At 32.6% G+C, this 24819-nt stretch overlaps 1 protein-coding gene across 2 annotated transcripts in view; it reads right to left on the bottom strand.

Moving 5' to 3' along the window:
- The window catches only part of LOC124367471, a 133248-nt gene that overhangs the window by 67898 nt on the left and 40531 nt on the right, over positions 1–24819 (bottom strand). The window contains exons 1-4 of one of the 2 annotated variants that reach the window (XM_046824321.1): positions 23200–23337; positions 8856–8930; positions 8469–8708; positions 7070–7165 (exon numbers count right to left, since the gene is read on the bottom strand). In XM_046824321.1, coding sequence (XP_046680277.1) covers positions 7070–7165; positions 8469–8708; positions 8856–8888 — 369 coding nt within the window. In that variant the 5' untranslated portion in view covers positions 8889–8930; positions 23200–23337. Of the gene's footprint in view, positions 1–7069; positions 7166–8468; positions 8709–8855; positions 8931–23199; positions 23338–24819 lie in introns of those variants that run through there. The other variant, XM_046824311.1, reaches the window with a different exon arrangement.

Here is a 24819-nt window from a genome sequence, read left to right as displayed (position 1 = left end):
CAAAAATTGTGTGCAGGAGGTCAAATGATGATTTGCCGCGTGTTTATGAAGAGATATTTATAGGCGAATGCAACTTTTTCTAACGGATTTTTAGATGAGAAATTGAATAAAGTTCATCTCATAGCTGTATCTCATTTAGTTTTTTTGTTATACTACAAAAAACAGAAATAAAATAATTTTGAAAACACTTTTTTAAGGTGTAACGGACAATTATTTTGTTAAATAGGCATTGAAGACCCACATTTTTACAAAGAAACTTGCAGAAAATTTAATTCTGAATAAAATTATGTGCCACACGGCTATTAACAGCGAAGTATTAGTTTCTGGAATTTAATTTTACAACAAACATTCTACCAAGCAAGAAATACATATTTAGTAAATAAACACCGTAATGTAATGATATAAGGTACACAAATAATTGATTAGCATACAATTGTAAATACGATTTTAATAGATTAATGCTCAACTAAAAAACAATAATACTATTACTTTTTAGGACTATCCAAATGGTTACATCATGTACCTACATATCTTTGTCACGTTAGCTTTACAGAAGGTAAATTATGTTTTTATAAGTTGGTATCACAAATCAGCTGTTCAACAATACACTGCAATTTATTGAGGAATCCAAATTATTTGTTACCAATTCTGTACTAGTTTAATGAGTGCAATTTAATACAATTAATTTACTACTCGTTTGTTAGTGAAGTGTATTTTAAAGTAACTTACTATCACAATTGCAATGCCTTTGTTATTTACAACGGAAGAATATGCCGACATGGTATTTGTCTTAGGCGTTTGTGACGGAAATGCAACCGCTGCTACTGCAGAATACCGAAGACGATTTCCTAATCGCAGAGTTCCAAACCCAAAAACGATCAGTGGATCATTTCGTACCCTAAGAGTAACAGGTAAACTTCCTAGTATTAATAATTATCGGGATCGCCCTGCCCAGAATAATGTAGATATGGAAGAGGCTATAATCATGGCTACTGAACGCAGTCCTGGTGTCAGTACACGGCGTCTTTCTAGGCGATTCGCAGTGTCTCAGTCTGAAGTATGGAGAACTTTGCGCAAAAATAGCATGTTCCCTTACCATAAACAACAAGTTCAAAGTATTCAACCAACAGATCCTCCTCTTCGATTGGAATTTTGCAACTGGTTAATTAGAAACCGTCAACATCATAGAACCATTTTATTCACTGATGAAGCTCAATTTACCCGAGATGGCGTCAACAACCTTCACAATGAACACACTTGGGCAGAGGGAAATCCACATAGTACAATCGTGCGCAACTTTCAACACAGATTTAGTGTAAATGTATGGTGTGGACTCATTCATGATCGATTAATAGGACCATTCATTCTCCGAGGACATCTAAATTCCCGCATGTACCTAGAATTCCTTACAGAACAACTACCACTATTATTAGAAGATGTTCCATTAGCAGCAAGGTGCAATATTATTTATCAACATGATGGTGCCCCTGCCCACTTTTCCCATAATGTAACAATGCACTTAAACGAGCAGTTTCCCGGGCGATGGATTGGTCGCGGTGGACCACACACTTGGCCACCAAGATCACCAGATCTAACTCCATTAGATTTCTGTATATGGGGTTGGATGGTGTACCAGGAAAAAGTAAATACACGTGAAGAGTTAATAAATCGAATTATAGATGCCGCCGCACAAATCAAAAACAATCGTGCAGCGTTGCGGAGGATAACTCGATCAATCAGAAAGCGAGCTGCTAAGTGTATTGAAGTACAAGGACTGATTTTTGAACACCTGTTATGAAAGTGGTACGTAGTATTATAAGCTTTAGATGAAAAACAATAATTTATTTAAAACTTAATTTAAATTGCATCCTAATAAATCTTATGTGTAGGCTACTCTATGTCATTAAAATGCGGTTTTCCTTTGCTTTGGAATTTCTTGCTTGGTAGAATGTTTGTTGTAAAATTAAATTCCAGAAACTAATACTTCGCTGTTAATAGCCGTGTGGCACATAATTTTATTCAGAATTAAATTTTCTGCAAGTTTCTTTGTAAAAATGTGGGTCTTCAATGCCTATTTAACAAAATAATTGTCCGTTACACCTTAAAAAAGTGTTTTCAAAATTATTTTATTTCTGTTTTTTGTAGTATAACAAAAAAACTAAATGAGATACAGCTATGAGATGAACTTTATTCAATTTCTCATCTAAAAATCCGTTAGAAAAAGTTGCATTCGCCTATAAATATCTCTTCATAAACACGCGGCAAATCATCATTTGACCTCCTGCACACAATTTTTGGTGAAATCTTCAATTGGCCATAACCCAGTAAGGAAGCATTTCCGGACCCATGTTTATATGAACTTTTTTCTTTATTTTTTATAGTACAATCAGCTCAGAAAGTGCCGGTAACACTAACCGAATCACCCTGTATATATATATACAGTAGAACCTCGATAGTTCGACACTTTGTGGACTAACGGGGTGTCGAACTATCAAGATGTCGAACTATAGGGAGTATATAGATTTTAACACAAGGAATATTAAAAAGGCGAGTTTATGTTAAGATGGACTGTAAATTTAATTAACAATGTACAACTAAACAAATACTGTAATTAAACTGATGAAACAAAATGTATCAACTTACATTGTTTTACAGTGCTGTACTTCTTCCTCTTAAAATAGTTTAATGATTAAATGAATAAATGTAAAAATAAACAAACTCAATTCATAATATAGGCTAGATAAAAAACAAAATGTATATACAAAAATAAATTAATATGGGACAACTATAACTTGTAACATGGTTACATCATGTTTTACTTTTTTACAACGCAAAATAGTTTGTGATTTTTAATTGTTTTTTTCACTTTGGTTTTCTTCGCCGAGCCGCCTCGTCACGTAATCGTCGAAGAAACAAAATGTCCATTCCAGTCGTCCCTTGTTCCTGTAAATACTGGATCGCTCCCTCGAAGAATTTTTACACCTTCGCTGTGTGTCAGTTTTGATTTTTGAGTGGTATCTTCGTCGTCTTCTGACTCTTCTTCACTATCCTCTCTTGATTTTAAAGCATCAACTATTTCTTCCTCTGAAGTTGGTCCGCTTTCTTCATCTTGTTCCATCCACTCGAAAACATCTGTAGGTGAAGCTTCTTCACAACCTGGGATTTTTTCCATTAAAGTGGCTAGCTCGTCATCTTTAATTTCTTCGTTGGTCCATTTTTCCCTGGTGGTCCAAGAGCTTCCTCCAAGAACGCACGAGCGTTAGGGGATTGAGTTCATCCCATGCCTGGGAAATCCAGCCAACAACATCCAGCATATCAATTTTTTTTTAACTTATCCACTAATTCGACTCCTTCATCTAGGGCTTGAATGAGACATGAAAGGAGTTTCTTCCCTATACAACTTCTTTAAGCGTTACCAAAACTCCTTGGTCCATAGGCTGGCAAAGGGAGGTTACGTTAGGGGCAAGAACATAGCTTTAATTTCTTTCTCCGTCTTGAATGACATCTACAGCCGGTGCGTTGTTGCGTTGTCGAGGATCAAGAGTGCTTTCATTGGAAGGTTCTGGGACTTTAGATGCTTCTTAATTTCGGGCACAAACTGTTTGTGAAACCATTCGTTAAAAATGCTCTCTGACATCCAAGCATTTGATTGGTGTCTGTAAAAAACGGGGAGGTCAAAATGGTCACCATTCATTTTAATATTTTTGAAGGCTCTAGGTTTCCTGGCCTTTCCTATCAGAGCCAATTTTAATTTATGAGTTCCTGTTGCGTTACTGCAAGCCAACACAGTAACTCTGTCCTTACTTTTTTTATATCCTGCTGCAGCTTTCTCTTGTTTGAGAGCCAAACTTTTTGTTGGGAGCATTCTAAAATTCAGAACCAGTTTCATCACAGTTTATAGATTTGCTCTCCACTAAGGCCTAATTCTTCAATCAAAGCTTGAAATTTCATTTTAAAATCATGTGAACTATCGAGATTTGCTGACAGTTTTTCTCCACAAATGCTCAATTGTTTAATACCATACCTCTCTTTCCATCTGTCCAGCCATCCAGAGCTTGCTGTGAATTCAGGCTCTCCCTCTTCTTTAAAGTTTTGATAAAATTTCAAGGCCTTTTTCCTGTAAAATCGGTCCCTGAGATCGGTGTCCCTTTCTCCCTCTGAATCCTAAACCCACTGGAAAAGAGCTTCACTTACTTGTTCATACTCAGACCTCTTCATACTCCTCCTCTTGTCTAACGATTCTGAACACACTCTTTTCACACACCACCAAGACTCAATTTCATTTCTAGACTTCCTCCATCCAATCACTGTTGACCGACCAACGTTCAAATCACTCGCCACTTTCTGTACACTTTCACCTTTGTCAATCCTTTTTAGAGCATCTAATTTCATTTCCATCGTAACAAAGCACCTTTTACGTTTTTTTATCTGACATTTTAAAAAAACAAACAAATTACAAAGCAGTTTCAGTAACACCAACTACGTATGTCTAACGATCGTAAAACAGTAACGTATCACGAAAGGAACAAAAAACGCGTCTTAACTCCCGCAGCGTCACGAGCGAACTGAGTTGACGACTAAGAATAGCGGGTGAGTCAGAGGGGAGGGGGAGGAGGATGCGCTATACAAAGGGCAGTGGCGCGCGTTCACGGCAACAATGGCGGGGCCCGTCAAGGACACCACTTGTCCCTGCTGTCACGTTATGTTGGTCATGGCTGGTGTCGAATGATACGGACTGTCGAACTATCGAGTGTCGAATTAACAAGGTTCTACTGTATAATCCAAATTACCACTGACTGGCTCATCAAAAAATCTCCAAGACTAAATAACAGATATTTACATGGAATTTTAGACACATGTTTATCTTACCTCTTACTACCTGAAAATATCTTAATGTTTTTATTTTGCAGTCTTACTGTGTTAAAACATTACAATTACTATTCAGATCCCATATGAGTCCATAAATATATACGCTAAAGGCAAGGTTTTTACATGCTTTAATAACCAATTATGGAAATTTGTGAAATCATCAATTTTATTTATTCAACACATATCATTCATGTCAGGCAAAATAAAATCCTGAAATGCAATTATACTACACTCCTTTGGCACTGATAATAAATAAAATTCAAAGAACACGTTCAAATAAAACATACTCCTTAGACCAATTATGGACTTCCACAAACTAGCCATGCAATGACTTTTGAATTAGAATTAATTAACATATTAGGTAATTTCTAAGTGACCTCCCCCAAAAAACAATTTAGATGTGTTGTTCTTTTATGTCAGATAGAAGTATAATTTTATCCAAGAAACAACTCATATGATTTTCAGAAACAACCATTTTTGCATCTGAAAAGGCTGGTAGTATTCATTTCTCCTTACATATTTGGACTCGACACTTTGCAACAATGTGATTTGTTTCACAATCTCTTTATATAAAATATAATGAGAATAATGTTTGGAATGATTATCTGGGCTTGCAATAATCTGTTAGACACCAACACTGATTTGAGAAGAATCCATATTATACTGAAGCAGTCTACTTCAATAAGCTGCCAGAGATCATCCCAAGCAAGACCCCGGAATACATTTCAAAAAGCAACTTATGAAGTGGTTGGAGGATCACCCATTCTACTCAGTAAAGGAGTTCCTGGAATGATGAAATCACTTAAGACAGTTACTGAGCACATTATGACAACCCTATCTGATGATTTCCAACAAATTCTATGCACTCTTTTATATGAAATTGTTACGGACCGCTTAGGTTATCGCAAGCTGTGTTCCTGATGGGTTCCAAAAATGCTCACTGATGTGCACAAAACCAAAATACTCATAAGTGCTTTGACTTTTCTCACATGGTACAGTGAAGACGGTGAGGATTTTTTAAACAAAACTGTGACAGGTGATGAAACTTGGGTCCATCATGTCACACCGGAATCCAAATGGCAGTTAATGGAGTGGCGAGACACACAATCCCTGAAGAAACAAACATTCAAGACGACAATATCTGCACAAAAAATCATGTGCACTGTCTTTTGGGACCGGAAATGTGTTTTGCTGATTGATTTTCTCCCAAGAGGTGAAACCATTAATGCGGCGATGTATTGCAAAACCTTAAGAAAACTAAGGCGGGCAATTCAAAACAGAGAGGAATGCTCAGTAACGGAATTGTGTTGCTCCATGACAATGCTCGACCCCATACTGCTGGTGACACTCAAACATTGGTTCGACAATTTCGTTGAGAGCAGTTCGATCACCCGCCCAACAGCCCGGACTTGGCACCGTGTTACTACCACTTGTTCCTGCACATGAAGTGTGAGCTAGGCGGCCAACACTTTGAAACCGACAATGAAGTTTAAACTGCCAAGGAGTCATGGCTACATTCGTTGGTGGGAACCTTCTACGAAGAGGGTATAGACAAATTGATCACACGCTATGACAAATTTTTGAACATCGGTGGAAACTATGTCGAAAAATAGTTTAAGGTTTGGGCCTTCATGTAGAAATAAAATTGTGTTGAAAAAAATTGCTTTACTTGTTTTTTTTAACAGTACTTACTTTCTGAACATCCCTTGTATTTGATTTTTACTAGAGAAATGAAGTAAAATAGAAGAAAAAAACCAAGAGTTGCAGGCATGATTTCTGTAATAAACACTGTTAATTAATTGTATAGTGTAGGAACAAATAACATTGATATTTTTAACGAATCCACAGTCTATAAAATATTGTAATTTCTCATTTCAACACATAGTTACACCACCTTTAAAGGAACTGTAATATTGTATAATTTTAGAAAATGTATTGTCATTTATAGTATCTTTAACAAAACCAACTAAATACATTTAATATAAAATTTTGTGTAAATGGAAAAATTTACAAGTGGAAATCACACTTATCATTCAAGTGAAAAACAAATGCTTTTTTGCATTTAGGTTTGCAGTAAAAAAACTACTTTTTAAAAATTTTAGAAAGTGTCATATACCTCATTTTAAAATAAACTAAGACAGGATCACACAGTAATCACAGAACTTTATTTATAAAATGATATAATGAGTAAGAATCTGACCTCAGCCCAGAAGCAGACAATGAGGGAAGAACCAGAGAGTAGAAGCGGGTAATAGGCACTCATCAGGCTGCTGGACCACCCATCTGCAAATGCTGTCTGGAACACCACAACATATTGTTGAGTGGTAACTTGCAACTCTTGTTATCATAAAAATAATCACATCTTATTTTGTTTAGTAAGATACTGGTCATTATGCCTGGAGTGAACACACAATCTCAGCAATAAATATATGAGGACAATTTCAGTATAAAGCAGACTACTTAAAACAGCTAGTGTATTGATTGGGAAATTTTGTGTTTATATCTCTTTTAAATGTTTTTGATAGTTATTGACAGTTATATTTCTCTCCATTCTCTACACCAAAAGTCATGGAATTTGTGTTCCAATAATTTTAGAGAAACAAATCTTCTGCAATGACAAAACATACACACACCTAATACCTCATTTCTAGTACACAAGCGATTCCTTGATCATAATGATATTGAACTTGGTAATACACTTAAGACAAATGTTGTAATTTGTCGTATTTGACTTTAGAAGCTTATTAGACTAATTTTCCTTGGATTTCACCTCTCTCCTAAAATTCTTTAAACACTATTAATTATTAATAAACAGTTTAGAATAATTTTGTTAGAAAAATATATTTTTTACTGTTAAAAATTCATTATAATGCAATATAACTATTTTAACGGGACATAGTTTTACTCTGCTGCACAAATCTAATATTGAATTGGGACAGCATTATCTACACTATATATTCCCCAACATTATTTCTTCTTCTTCTACAACAGCTATGACAATAAAAATTTAAGACATTGAAATCATTTCTATTTTTTTATGTGTGAGACCTTTCACCTTCAAAGAAAGTATCACCAGACCCACGTAACATTGTTAATTAAACATTAACATCTCAGTCGTGAGAAATGTTAAGGCTTATAGGAGTGCAACATTCAGCAGTCAAAGACAAAGCTGGAACATTTAAAACTTTGCACTGCCTTCCCAAGTTTTACCACCCAGGTACTGCATAATGTTAGCCCTGGTCCTTAGTTTTGTTTTATTCTTTTATAGAAGGCCTTGAAATGTCAGAGAACAATTTTGACACATTAAAAATAATATTTTTCATATGAATAAATGTGTTTTAATGGAAAACTGAACAATGACATCCGGCAGGCCTGGTCCTGAAGAATTGCCTTGCACTTGAAGCCATTACCCCGGTTATAATAATAAGATTCCATAATTAATCTTTTAACCTCCTCGAGGATATATAGACGTTCTCAGCTTACACCATAAGTAGTAAAATTATTTCCCAGTCAATAGTAGCAACGAGGTACCTAATCTTTTCTGAAGATTAGATTTAGATATTTATGACGTCTATAAAGGTAGAAAAATATGATCTTACTGGGGAAGTGAAGTAAGCGCCACGCAAGGAGGATGCGAGGAAGACGAGGAAATACAGTAACTTCTGAGTGGTGATACGGCAGGCATGGAGCAGTGAAGGGGCTTTCATCCTCTGCCACTCGGCCAGGCAACAGACAACGAGCTGTACCAAGCATACCAGAGCCAGCGTCAGAAACACACTGGCCAAGCCAACAAAGTAGCTGGCATTGGTGCGGCGACACTCCGCACCCTCAAACTGGATCTGATAACAAGCAGAAATCCTCCATCAACAGCAAACTTCAAAGCCCACAAAGAAATTATAATTTACAGATTCTTCACAATTAATAATGGTTTTTATTTATAGTTCATAATGACATTTTGAAAAGATAACAGGATTATAAACATTCACCATTGTTGTGTTACAAAACCGTACACAAGACATCTCAGAACTGGTCTCCACTCTCTTCCTCAGGAGTCACAAACACTGAAACATGAGATTGTGTCCTATGTTAATGCTCCACATCAGTAAGGCCAATTATTGAGTTGCTGTTACTGTGTAGTTTCCTCATCAGGATAATCATCAATATTCTCATCTTGAAACTGCACAGGTACTTTCTTAGACTGATTGGTAATTAACCTAGGAAATGGTCATACTTCAGAATGAACTTAAATAAAATGAAACAACGTTTAAACCTTACGTCTGGGTACTCTTAGCTACCCAGTGGACATAACTTGGACTTTGTTTCTTTACAAAATTATAAATAACCAAATTGACTGTTCTGAGACCATTTATCAACTTGATTTCCATGGTCCTCTTCACACTCATCAGCCTTAGCAATTCTTGAAGCACTTTCATTAAACCAACATTACTATATAAGATTTGTTTAAATTAAACCATGTATAAAGCCAAGTAATTTATTTTTGTATGTAACTTACTCAGGATATATGTTGTCATGCTACTAAACTGTAATTGACATTTTGCTAATAAAAATGACAAAAATATTTAAAAAAAACACTAAGTAACATAGTGAGACAAGCTAACATATAGCCATTATGATACTCTAAAACGTTTACCACATTAAATTTGCAAATTCCTAACCTACTCACATATCTATCATTAATGAAAGTGAACAGAACAAATAAGACCTTGCCAAACAGGTGTTATGTAAGCTAGTCAAGGAAGGTATCACATGAAGTGATGTGTGGGCGTATCGTCTCACATGTAACCTTGGCACGTGCACATGAGCACACGTGACTCATGACTCCAACAACTGGTAAATGACGTTAACCAGTTTGACATTTATCCTTACTAACAACTTTCTCCACCTTTCTGCCAATGGGAATTCTATTTACCCATGAAGGGAAGACTGTATTTACACATAATGCATGACAAATTTCCTTCTTAACACAATATGTCATTTAAAGTCTCATTTGACCATTTTATTTAAATTTTATTGTGAAAAGTTAAGTGTTTCTTGTAACTATTAATATGTTGTATTATTTTGCCAATGTGATAATAGTCTAGGTAAATTTTTAATAATACCTCAGAATTTTATTACCCACAACATCTTTTCACTTTTGACCTATATGTATTTCAGATGTTTATCAGAGAGTGAATTCATTTCAGTTAGATTTTTTACTATTCAAAAAATGTCTACATAACTTCACCAAACATGGTTCCCAAGCCAGAAACCACCTCAGTTCCAAAATTTCTAAATACCTCTTTGATATTTATAAATACCTCTCAGTTATAAATTCAAAAACTTGAAAAAGAGGCTAAGACTGATAAGTTCCAAAATTCTACCACTTCATATCTTGCCACGGCATTATTACACTACTCATGGTATGCACTATAATAAGAAAGGAAAAGTGAAAATTGCAGAGATGATTTGTGAAAAATGCTTTCAAAAAATATAGAAAAACCTACCAATCAGACTTCGGGTTTGTCTCCTGTGATTGAGGAGCAGGGAATCCATGTAATTGAACAGGACATGGGCCTTATAATTGGATAATTTTTTTGTATGACTCATCTGTGGGTTTCGCCCATTCTATATCTGGTGACCTTGGCCATGATAGAAATATGACAGCTGGTGTAGCTGTTGTATTCAGGAAGAAAATTGGTAGGCCACAGCTTTCAGACCTCAAATCAGACAAACTTACGTTTCAAAAGGTAAGCCATGGAGGAGCCTGCATATACAGCCTAATTACCAAAGCGACGTATAATGCAAAACCCATAATTCAGGACTACAATGATGCTTTCGCCCAACTGACTCAGGACTTCAAGGCCAAAGGGCTTAAAAAATTGATCTGCTCCCCAATGGGCTGTGTGAGAGATATGATTCCGCCTGAACAATTCGCCAAGAACATAGTGGCATTCCATCAAGAAACTGGTGCTTCAGTAAGTATTGTGTGCTGTGACCAGGTATCACCAAAGAGAATTAAGGCGTGGACTTTCACATCAGGAGTTTATGTTGAAGCTGAAAGAGTCGATTGAAGATGGCATCTGTAACACCTTTTCATCCTGCTGGTGGACAGGATATAGAGTGTCAAGACGTATCAGTTCCTGTGGACAGTCCCCCTACTTCGACCCACACTCCAGTAGATGAGGAAGAGGATGGTGCGATAGACTTAAAAAAACGAACCTCCAAACAAAAATATAAAGAACACTTAGATTTAGATAACTTCTGTTTAGTTTGTAACAAATTTCACTGCTATCATGCAAATAAGGTAAATCAAAATTTAAAATTTAAGAATGTTTGGCCTATTTGTAAGGAAGCCAAAATTGATCAGAAATATAATTGGCTATTACATTTAAATATCCAAGGAGGAGTACTTGATAAAAAAAATTGATTTAGAAATAATTCTACAAAATTTCAAATATTCAAATTATTTTGTTTAAATGAACATTGGTTGAGTAGGGATAGTGTTACCATTTTAAATAGTTTTTTCTAATTATAATCTGGCACATTTTTATTGTAGAGATAGAGATTATCATGGAGGCTCATGTATTCTTTTGAAAAATAATTTTGAATTTAAAACCAGAGAAGATCTGTGCATTTATAATATGGATTCAGTTTTTTGAAGCTTCATGCATAGAAATAATTAATTTAAAAAGGCCTATAATTATCATTTCTATTTATAGAGTGCCAGAAGATTCAAATTTCAAATTATTTTTAAATAAGCTTGAGGCTTTGTTTTAAAACTTTTAGGTAAAGAAAACCATGTAAACAATGTTTATATTGCATCAGACTTTAATGTAGATATAATGGAAACAACAAATAAACCACAGCAGAAATTTGAATTCCTTTCTCTGATTGAATCATACGGTTTTAAAAACACATTTTGCATCACCAACTAGGATTACTTTTAATACAAATTCATGCATTGATAATATTTTAACTTTTAAATTTAAGTCATCCTTTGAATCTCAGACAATGAATTTGGAATTGGGTTTGTCGGAGTACACAGGGCAGTCTTTTTAGATATTTCTAAAGATCTTATTTCTGATAATGAAAATACTAAACTTAGAGTAAAAAAGACGGATTTTTCTAAAAAAGCTCTTTATTTAGATTTGCAGTAGATTAAAAGACACTAAGTGGAATGTTTTCAAACAATTTTACTTTTGTTGACAACTGTTCTAATTTCTTTAATTGCTTTCAAAATATATTTGAAGAATCATTTCCATTAAAATTCTCTGCTAACAAAACCAAACAATCCAAAAATAAAAAAATGGATAACAAAAGGAATTCAAATTTCAAGCATTAAAAAGAGGGAGCTTAGTAAACTAGCCAAACAGTCAAACAATCCAAATTTCATAAATTATGTAAAAAATTATAAAAAAATTTTCAAAAATGTCTGTAATAAATCAAAGCAAATGTATAATTCTAATTTCATAAAAGATTTCTGAAAATAAAAAATAAAGCTGCTTGGCATGTAGTTAAATCTGAGCTTGGATGCAAAAAATCTGTTAACAATTTTCCTGATGTTGTGTTGGATAGTGGTAGGGTTGTTAAAGATGGAAAGGAAATTGCACAATTCTTCAACAAAAATTTGCAGAATTGGCCAAAGAAATTAAGGCTCGACCTTGTGAACAAGAGGCCCTAAATTTAGCACAAACTGATCTTGAATGTCAATTTTTTTAAGTTTAATTTTGGTAATGTGTCATCAGATGATGTTGTTAAAGTGATAAAATCATTAAAAAATAAAAAATCATCTGGGTGGGATGAAATACCTCTGGACGTAATGAAACATGTAATGTATAGTATAGCTGTTCCTTTATCAGTTTTAATTAATCAATCATTCAAAAATTGTAGTTTTCCAAAAAATTTAAAACGGGCTGAATTAAAACCACTCTATAAAAAAGGCCAAAAACAAAATCCAGATAATTACCGTCCAATTTCAATACTGCCATCATTTTCTAAAGTATTTGAAAAATTAGCACTAAACCAAATTACAAATTTTTTAGAATCTAAATTCAATTTTGACTTGTGATCAATTCGGATTTAGGAGGGGTCACAGTACATTAGGGGCCATTAATAAACTTGTAAATGAGGTGTCTTGGGCTTTGGATGGGTCACAGAGAAACCATGGGTGTGTTTTTGTGATTTGTCCAAGGCTTTTGATTGTGTGAACCCATGTGAACATAATATCCTTTTAAAAAAGCTTAAACTGTACAGTTTTTCAAATAGATCAATCCTGTGGATTGAATCTTATTTAGTTCATCGATTTCAAAGAACTGTAATTTTTAAAAATAGTGTAAAATCTAGATCTCGTTGGGAGGAAATTAAAGTTGGCGTTCCTCAAGGGTCTATTTTGGGGCCTCTACTTTTTCTTCTGTATGTTAATGATTTACCTAAAAATGTTTCACCCAAAAATTATATTATATGCAGATGACACAACCGCAGTTGTTAAAGCAAACTCTCACTTTCAATTGAAAAATAAATTAAATCAAGCTTTTTATGAATTGGCATACTGGTTTAAGGTTAACGGATTGAAATTAAATCAAGAGAAAACTCAACTATTAAATTTTCGAACAGCACAATTAAAGGAGGGCTATAATAAGGATGTGATTTTCCACGGCCAACAAATAAAATTATGTGATAGTGCAAAAATTTTTTAGGTATAGATCTGGATATAAACTTTTCTTGGAAAAAATGTATTGAAAATATTATTAGAAGATTAAACTCGGCATGTTATCAAATGCTAGTGTTACGAAATTCAATTAATTTGGAAACTAGAATAATAATTTACTACTCTTTCTTTTTTTCAATAATTCAATATGGTATTGAATTTTGGGGATCATCTTCTGACTTTGATAAAGTTTTTTAAGATCCAAAAAAAAATTATGAGATTAATGACCTTTTCATCATTTAGAACTTCTTGCAAACCTCTGTTTAAAGAATTAAAAATCTTATCACTTCCAAATTTATACATTCTGAAACCCTACTAACAGTACCATCAAATTTTGAAAGCTTATCAAGTGATAACTTTGATCATAATTTACAATACAAGATTTAAAGCTAATTTTCAATATCCCATACATCGACTGCGTCTGGTAGAAAAAACTCCAATATACCACGGCAAAAAAAACTATACAATAAGTTACCTCAAAAATATAAACATTTAATCAATTCAAAAACATTTAAAAGCAAACTAACAGATTTTTTGTTGGAAAAAAAACTATTATAGTGTTGATGAGTATTTGATGGGATCCTGAATTTTAAAATTGTGTTTTAACATAGATTACATTAAATTTGTTACGCTGTCTTGACCTCTTATATGTATTTTTTATTAAGTTTATATGTATATGTGAATTGTGATGTGCATATGTATGAAATGGTATATATTGTGTATGTATCATTATTACATTAATTTATGACAATGTTACCTGTTTCTATAGCAATGCTATGTAATAAACGTTGACGTAACAATAAAGACTGATTCTGATTCTGATTCTGATTCTGATTCTGATATTTGATACAGTTGTCAAACTGATAAGTGTCCTAAAATCCTAAACAAGTTGAAACTTGGTACAAAAATGTATCTTACAAATATTTCAGCTAAGTTAATTGACCAGCTTGGTACACCTTTCGTTCCAATACAGTGAGCTAATTCTAATGAGTAATAGACATATCTTTGATTTAATTAATTTCAAATTATTTGCAAAAAAATGAAATCTAAAGTAGCTCAAACAAAATATCTATTGACCCATGTTACAAATTATATAAATGAACAAAACTTGAAATCAGTTACAGTCCATATACTTATTTACATTTGGAATAATTATAATTAGAAGCTAATTTCCTCTTTATTTGCTTCAAAACACATTAAATATGATTTTTGTGAAATACTACAGTACCATCAAGGTCCAACTGAGGGAAGGTAGTAATGGACATTGTGACACTTCACCTGGAATAAAAAAGGACATTGTTGTAACCTGGTTCAGATTAAGGAAGTGCAAGGGGATGGTCACAGCTTTTTGCTTAGCACATTGACTTTCTGCTTCCAATCTGTTAATGAAACTGTGCATTGAGTGAACATAAACAAGATAAAACCAAACAACAAATTATAATGGATGTGCCGAAACAATTTCTGTCAAGAGGTTTTGTTAATTTCCACTTCTAAAATGGTGTATTTTCTTACAGAAAAAGAGAATTAATTGATTAACATTTTGTTAGTTTAGGTGAAACAAAGTACAGAAATGTTTCTTAAACATTAATTTAGTAACAATCACTTTAAATAGTCTGATCATTCAAAATGTTGTATGTTTGGATACCAAATTTGATTAATGTTTGGATATACAAACATTATCAACTCAACAAGATTTATTTATTTATTTGGGTAAATAAATTAATTTAAGCGCAAAAACTGAAAGTAGTATAAAAAGCATGGGTTTAAAAATCAAAAACCCATAAATTTATAAAAATGTTTATAAATTGTTATAAACTGTAAACATAACTATATTTGGTATAATTTTATTACAATAAAGGGTAGAACAAATATAAATTAATGTTTGTCTGCATGTCCTTTATATAATCGTACACTATTTGACCGATCATTATGAAAATGTATTTTTCCACAGAGAAGGTTTATATGCTATGCCCATTGATGTAATTTACCACCAGGCGGCACTGCAAAAGGTAAACGTTTTCAAAGCATCTGCATACTATAGACTGCAATTACGAGACAGTTGCATATATTAAATAGCCAAACACTAATTGAAGGCACTAAGTTATGATGTATATTTGTCTTTAAGATAAATATCTGGTTGAACTTAAAGCTTGAGTGTTAAACCACTTTATAAGTACATGTACGTGTACAATGGCTACAAACATACACAGACTTTCTTGATCGTGGCAACAAGGCAAACTCTACATCAGAGTTGGAAATATAATTCACTTGAACCAGAAGTGTACATACACAGGCAAAGCTTACTAATAGTGTGCAAAGCTGCGTGAAACAGCTAGTAATAAATACTATGAGAAAACCTAAGATTTTGACTTTTCACGGTTAGTAGAAACCAAAATTGTTGTAAAAATAAGTGCTGTGTTTGGCAACTCTTTACCTTCCTAATGGTAAATGAATAATGTCGATACTAGATTGTTTACGTATTATAACAAATGAATTAAGCGGGCAACGGATATTCGTTGATTGACGTTTAAGGAACGAAAATAAACAAAGAATATCTGTTGAATAGCAGTCAGAGGGTTAACAACATAAAGTTTTTAAAAGTTAATCCAAAATCACTGACTCTTTCATAATAAATTCTTGAGGAAATACTTTTTTTAATCCATTTGAAAATTATAACAACCAACAATAAAATATTATGTATACATAAAACTAAGAGACGAATACTTAGAGCAAAATCTGGGTCCCAAGTGCTAACTCTTAACCACTGCTAGGGAAACTGCTAATCGGAGAGCTATTGGCCACATGGGGTATAACCTATTTGTAGTATGATGTATCAGTTATTTTTATTCTGGACTGTAGATAACATAAACTGGAACACTTTCTACCAATCTGACCATCTTGGATTGTATCAACTCTCTCCCTTAATATGCCTCTTCTTCTTAAGGACGGAATGAGGGGTTGAAGCCAAAAACAAGAAGGATCAGAAATAAAATATTTAATACTCGAAATTAAATATTTAGAGTAATCCAACACATGACATTCTTTGTTTAAAATTTGTTATTGCCAATGGATAATTTGAAAGGATCTTGGGATTTTTCGGAACTTGATATAAGTATCACAAGGAACTTGCAGGTATCACAGGCAGAGACAAATGTATAGTAACAGTCTTTAAGGTTTTCCATCAGAATGCAAGGTGCTAACAACCAAAATTAAACCATTTTGAAATTTTAATTGACTAAATAAATCCTGATATTTTACTGATAACTGAACATTGGTCGAGTAATTCTTGAATGCATCAAATTTAATAATGGGATGTATACATTGGCTAATTCTTTTTCTAGAACCTCAATTAAAGGTGGTGGAGCTACAATTTTCACAAAACATTCTGTTTAATTTCAAAAACTTGATATAACTTCATGTGAAGGATTACTGGAAGCTACAGGAATTATAAATAAAATAAACAATGAGAATTAGATAATTATTTGTATCTACAGGCCGCCCAATTCTGATATTGATAGTTTTATATGTAAATTATCCAAAATAGTTGACACTTGATTCTAGTTCTAATTGTATTCTGATGGGAGATTTTAATATTGATATTTTAGTGCACTCTAACAATAAATTTAAACTAACACATTTTCTTAATGAATTCAATTTTAGATATCTGATAAACCAACCAACCAGAGTAATTCAGAATACACAGTCAGCTTTGGATAACATAGTAATCAATAAAATGTTGGGCTTAGAAAAAGTAACTTCAAAAGTAATAATTACAGGATTATCATATCACTTTGGTATCACACTTAATATTCCTATTAATAATGCAACAGAATATTTCTTAAAGCGAATACCAACAAAAGCAAGGTTTTTCAATGCAGAAAATGTATGCTTACTAAATTATTTTCTTCAAAAAGAAAACTGGGATATAGTGACATCACGTTGTGATATCAATAAGCAATATTCTAGTTTTGTTGAAATATTAAATTATAATCTTGATATTTGTTGCCCAATAAAAAATAAAAATATTTAGAAACAGATTAAAGATAAACTCTATGGATAACTAAAAAAATTACTGAGACAAAAAATGTTTTAATTTTCCTTGGATCACTGTGGGTTCGAAATCGTAATAAATTTGCAATTAAAAATCTTTTTAAAATGCAAAAGCAAAAATATGAAAGTCTGCTAAGAAAAACAAAACAACAATATATGACAAATAAAATTTTGGATTCAAAAACTTAAATGCTGATACATGGAAAACCATAAACAGAGATTTAGGAAGAAATAAAAAAAATAGAGCTAACATTTCACTAAGAAACAATGTTAATTTGATAACTGATCCCAATGATATTGCCAATCAGTTTAATGAATATTTTATAGGCATCTCTGAACAACTGGCTATTAATTTTAATAATCTGAATTACTCTTTCAAGGGTAAAAGAATTGAAAGCAGCATGTTTCTTCACCCAACCTCAGAAAAAGAGATTCTTAAAATAATAAAGAACTTGAGAAATACTTTTGCAGTTGGTTGGGACTGCATATGTACTAATTCATTAAAGAATATTTCAGATGCTATAGCAGGACCTTTGTCATCTATAATTAATACAAGTTTTGAATCAGGGATTTTCCCAGATAGTCTACAAATTTCTAAAATTGTGCCCATTTTTAAAAACAAGGGAAACTGCTCAGAAATGATTAACTATAGACCAGTTGCACTTCTGTCTGTTATTTCTAAAGTTTTTGAGAAATCTATTTGTAATACGTTAATTGATTTTTTAGAAGGTAAGAGCATACTTTTTGTACATCAGCATGGATTCACAAGGGGGAAATCCAGTTTGTCAGCTATAATCAAATTTCTTAATGAAATAATGAAAGGAATAATAAATGGTGATTTTATTTGCGGTGTTTTTCTGGATTTACAAAAAGCTTTTGACTGTGTAAATATAAATATTTTGCTTGATAAATTAGAAAACTATGGAATAAGAGGGACACCTCATGATTTACTGAAATCTTACTTAGTCTGTTGAAAACAGTTTGTCAGTATAAAAAATGATCGGGCTGAAGTTACATCTAAAAGAGCAGACATTAAGTGGAGTGTGCCTCAGGGTTCCGTTCTTGATCCATTGCTATTTTTAATATATATTAATGACATTGGAAATGTAAGTAATCCTAACCAGACAATCTTATATACAGATGACACATCTATACTATATAAACACAAAACTTTGGAGGATTTAGAAACCATAGGAAATATACAAGTTAATAATATAGTGCAATACTTTAATGAAAACTTTTTAACAGTAAATGCAAATAAATCTACAGCTGTAAATTTTACATCAAATAAGAAAATCTTCCTTTGAAATTTAAATAGCAGTTGACAATTTAGTAATACCAATGTATGATTCTACAACATTTCTCGGATTGATTATCGACAAAAATTTAGATTGGAATGACCATATAATAACTACTCTCTGTTTAAAGTTATCTAAAGCAATATTTATGATGAGGAAACTGTCTGAATTTTGCAACGACAAAGCTCTTAAAATGGTATATTATGCATTTTTGTTTACTCTCAGTTGGTTTATGGTATTGAAATATGGGAAAATACATTTAAAAAGAACATTAATACAATTTTATTAATACAAAAAAGCAGTACGTTATATTTCTGGTATTGGCTATAAGGATTCATGTAAACAAAAATTTCAAGAAATTCATATTATGACAGTCCCTTGTTTAGTTGTGTATAAACTGTTGCTTTATATGGCTACGTCAAACAACCTAACATATAAAAACATCCACCAATATAACACAAGGGGCGCAAACAATATTGTAACCAAAAAACTGACTTCCAAACAATATTCATCAGCGACATTATCTCTTGGAACAAAATTATGGAACGCACTGCCAAATAGATTAAGATCACTGCCATTTGGTATTTTCAGAAGACAAATTGGATTTTTCCTTTTTGAAGACCTATTTTATGAAGTGGATGAGTTTTTTGGGATTAATCATGAATTAAATAATTATTGTAGATCTTGAGAATTTCTTTTATCTGTTGTAATTAGTTTTTAATTAATAAATTGAGTTGTTTTAATTGATTTTTATTTATTTAATATATTACTTCTTTTAAAGATCTGGAAGAACTGGAGGATTGCATTGCTCTTAAAATTGAAATGTACAATATAGTGTTTTCAAAGTGACAATGTATGTAATCTATACCAGTAATAAATGAGTATCATTGAGTATCATTTTAGACATTTGAGTGGCAGACCATTCCCACACTTTTTAGTTTAAATTTTTTTATGTATTAGGGATTTCTACAGCTGAAGAAGAGGGTAGATTTCAATCCCCGAAACCTAGCATTATATTTTTGTAACATGAAGTCAAATGTATGTTTCCGAAATCCTACTATCCTTTCAATACATGATAATTCAGTTCAGATCACATTCGCTATGGTCAAAAGTTGTTGTGAAATAGCTATTTAATGTATTAACCATAGTTTATTGATGAAAATAATGATGACAACATTGGATAGTGGGTGAATTGATCTATTGATTAGTACATTAAGTTCAATACTTCTCTGATATTAAAGTTGTCTTTGACAGTAACAACAGGCTAGGAAGAATGACACAATCCATTTTCACCCTTGCTAGTGTTGTTAATGGTATTTTGTTTGTATAAGTTCTTGGTGGAAATAAATTATATTAATTGTGGTATTACTTAGTGAAATGGCTTTTGTGGGTTTGGTATTAGAGAAGCGAATATGTATTGTTTTATTTTCAAAATAATTGTATTTATACAACTTAAGTAAACTAGTTGTACAACGAGATTATTTTGGCACTTCCTATTCATTTTATATATTAAATAAGAGTATTATATATGAAAATTTAAAATGGATAATGACTATTTAGATTGATCTAGTAAAAAGGGAGAATGAAAAAATTGAATGATTGCATTATTACTTTTTACTACTAGTATAGTTAGTATAGGATAGTATAGTTAGAATACAAATTTTCAGAAAAATTCTTAATTCCATGTTTTATTAACTCTAGATCTGTGCAATGGTAAATGTTTAAAACTGTCACAAATTCTTAGCACTTTGTAAGCTTATTTTTTTAAACACCATGCCTAAAAGATCTTGTTTTAATTATTTTGGCACATTTTTCTCAGAAAATGTTGAGTACAATAATTATGTTAAATAATATAATAAATACATCATAACACATTGTAGATGCTTCTTATAATACATGTCCATTAAAAAGCAATGGTGCAAAAATAAGTTTATTTATTTGCAGATGTCACAAAATAAAAAAAATTATATATATTATATTACCAAGTTTTAAAAACCTGCTAAAAATTTCATCGACATTTAAAGTGTCGATGCGCCAGATCCAGATGTAATTTCACATGAGTGTCTAAGTAACATATCTAGGGTTAATATAAAAAGTTTATAAAATATACCATAAATTTTCTAAAAAGAGGTTATGCTTAAAACAATTTTCATATTTTATAATTTTTTTATAATGAACTTTGTACCAATTCTGTATACATAATTTCATACTAAAATAAAGAAAGGAAAGTTTTTAACTTACAACTTAAAAAACAACTTTTTAATGTAACATCATAAATATATGAAAAAATAAAAAACTATTAAAATCATGATACATGACACTGTATAACTGAATACCATTAAGTATTGTTTATATATATATATATATATATATATATATATACACGAGGGTCAGTCAAATATAAACAGGACTTTTATTACTATACCCAACGTCCAGGTTGTAGCAGATAGCCATGTTGCAGTAGTGGTAGGGGGCAGCCTGGGGGAGGGGGAAAGCTGCAACAATGCGTTCTCAGTGCTGTTTTGTTTGTCATTGTAGCCATGTCTGAACAAGAGGTTGTACCTGCAGTTGCGCAACAAATTATTATTAAGTTCTTGACAAACGAAGGTGTTAAACCAAGTGAAATTTTTGTTAGACTGACAACTCAGTTTGGGGATAAGACTTTATCACGTTCTCAAGTGTACGATTGGGTTAAAAGTTCAAAGGCGGACGTGAAACAGTTGAAAATGAAAGTCACAATAGGCGTCCAAGGACCAGTTTGACTAATGAGAACATTTGTGCTGTTCGTGAACTTCTTGAAAATGATCGACGCTTAACGATAGATGAAATTGCCAGTGAAGTGGAAATTAGTCATGGTAGTGTGCATTCCATCGTCACAGAGCATCTGGGTTTTCGGAAAATTTGTGCAAGATGGGTCCCTTGGCTTCTGACTCTCGATCAAAAACAAACCCGGAGAGACATTTGCCAAAGGCTTTTGAATCGGCTTGAGAGAGAGGGGAATGGTTTTTTAAATCGCATAATAACATGTGATGAAACATGGGTCCATCACTACACTCCTGAATCCAAAATGGCGTCAATGGAGTGGCGAAGGAAAGACGAAACTCGCCCTGTGAAAGCCAAAACACGGTTGTCTGCTAGGAAAGTTCTTGCCACCATCTTTTTTGACTGCAAAGGCGTTTTGCTTATTGACTTTTTACACGAACGTCGTACTGTGAACGCTGCTTATTACTGTCAACTTCTTGAGCAAGCAAAAGCAGCCTTTCGGAACAAAAGGCGTAATCAGCCAATCAGAGATGTCATTTTGCTTCATGACAATGCTAGGCCTCACACAGTTGCCTTGACCCAAGAGAAATTACGCCAAATTCATTGGGAAACATTGGAACATCCTCCCTACAGCCCAGATTTGTCTCCATGTGACTTTCACCTCTTTGGTCCTCTCAAAGAAGCACTTGGTGGAAACCGTTTTGAAAGTGATGAGGAAGTACAGGAATTTGTGTGCAATTGGTTCAAGACACAACCTCAAATCTTTTATGAAGAAGGGATCCATCAGCTATCCTCACGCTGGGAAAAGTGTGTGAGAGTTGAGGGAGACTATATAGAAAAGCAGTAACATGTAATCATTGTATTGTTTAGCTTTAATAAACGTATAAGTTAAAAGTCTTGTTTATATTTGACTGACCCTCGTATATATATATATATATATATATATATATATATATATTTCAAACACTCTTGAAAACCACTTAAATTGTCCATTAATACTGGTTATCCAGTACACATGTGATGAATTAACCAATAGACTACAATGATACCATTTATTTATTTATTTCCAACGGCAGCAGCCAATTTACAAAGACAAGCATAGATAGTAGAATACAGCGGGGGAAAAAATTAATACAATCAGATGAAAAATCTACATAAAGTAACAAAATAGGTAGGCCTATACAAAAATTTGATAATAAATAATAAGTATCCAAAGATATAACAAGTTATAAATATCCAAAACATAACAAAAAATAAAAATAAAGATTAACAAACAACAATAATTACTCAAGTATGGAAACAACTCAGAAAAATGATTCAAATAAATTGTACTTTACATAAAAAACAACTAAAGTATACGTAGATATCAACAAAAGTAGAATAATAAATAATTACGTGAAGGGAGAAAGGATAGATGACACCATTGTAGATGAAGAGAGAAAGGAATTCAATTTCTTCCTTTCACTCTCTTTTGGCTCTTAAACATGACTAATTTGCTGTACATATACTCACTTCACAAATACAGACACCGTTGGAACACTCCCCATGACCAGAACAGTTGTTAAGACATGAACCATTATTCCATGGAATGACGTCCGGCATAATTTCTGACAGTGTAGGAACTGTCGTTTCCACAAGCCTCTCCATCCCTATAACACAACACTCAGTTGTTATTATTGATTTATTTTAATTAAAGACTTGATAGAGCTGAATTAACATAACATAAACATGATGACATACATTGTGATATATCAGTGTCCCAAAAGTCCATCCTCCTCCCTCCTCCATATTAAATTTTGAACAAAAATACATCAACCAATATCCATTATTATAACACTAAAATCGGTTTTTGGGGGGAGGGGTGGGGGGGGGGTTTGACGAGAACTTCAATCCTGAATTAGAGATTGTGGGGGTAAGTTTTAAAATTTAAATGTATTTTAAATGGTTCAAAGAAAATACTATTGATTTTGGGATCAAAGGGCTGTCAGTCTGCCAATCCATCAGTGATAACTCTTTGATAGAAAATTCCTAGAGACTTTAAACTTGGTATACCAGGCTCCTATTGGTCTAAGGAAGACTTTTATTGATTTTTGGAGTCAAAAAGTAAAAGGGCAGTCAGTCTCTCTGTCAGTCTGTGTGCTAAAATTTTTGTTCTGATGCCAGGTCCTTTTTGTTTTAGTTTATTTATACCTTTTTTAATTTTTACAATTCACTTGTTCAGGAAAATATTTTTTAAGAAAGACGATAGATTTGGACTATTATTAAGTGAGATAGGCTGTTTCAATAGTTAACTACTTTCTCTCATGGAACCTACACCATGTTGTTCATAATCACCATGGTAGTGAATGGATTTAATCAAATTATTACTTATACAGAGACACACTTCAATCAATAGTCTTTTATATCATGTCAAAATTTTAATATGACATGTAAGACATTCAGCAAAGCTATGGCAGATGGATGCATCATTTACACACATTATGAAATTGCAACAAACTATTCAAGTACAGTATTAATACAGCTTTCTTTATTTATTTCTGAGTGAAAAATTAAAAATTATCTTTGATCTTTAAACACATCCTAATAATATTATAAATGTGAAAATGCCTTTGTTTGTTTGTTTTACTTTCATGAGTATACTATTCAACCAATTGTCTCAAATTTTATATGGACATTCGTACAGTCTCTGGAATGAATTTAGGCCTATTATCATTTAAAACACCCTCCATGCTATACCCCACTGATTTTTAAAATGGCAAAAAATCCCATCTTGGTCTCTAAAATTGTGAAATATTTATTGAAAAAGCCTGTCACATTTAATCAACAGATCGTAGGTGGTTGATCGACGAATGCAGATGTATTGTGACCTGTATTCTGTAGTTCAGTTTTTAATAATTAGTGTTATGTTTAGTTTTTTATTAAGTGCATGTTTTAGAGTTAGTGAAGTTGACACACAACATAGTGGTTGTAATTCCTGACTTAGGCGTGTCACAACGCTCTGGTATGATTTGTTTATTTTAGACTTGTTTGTAATTATGTGTTAGGTTAGTTATTACATAAAGAAGAGATCAGATTGCAGATCTCGAAACATAATGTTACTGATTTTTTGTTTCACTGAACGATGGTAAATGT

This window comes from Homalodisca vitripennis, chromosome 1 (genome assembly GCF_021130785.1).
Source record: "Homalodisca vitripennis isolate AUS2020 chromosome 1, UT_GWSS_2.1, whole genome shotgun sequence".
Taxonomy (NCBI): domain Eukaryota; kingdom Metazoa; phylum Arthropoda; class Insecta; order Hemiptera; family Cicadellidae; genus Homalodisca; species Homalodisca vitripennis.
The sequence above is the reverse complement of the archived record's forward strand: the minus strand, read 5'-3'. Positions and strand labels throughout refer to the sequence as shown.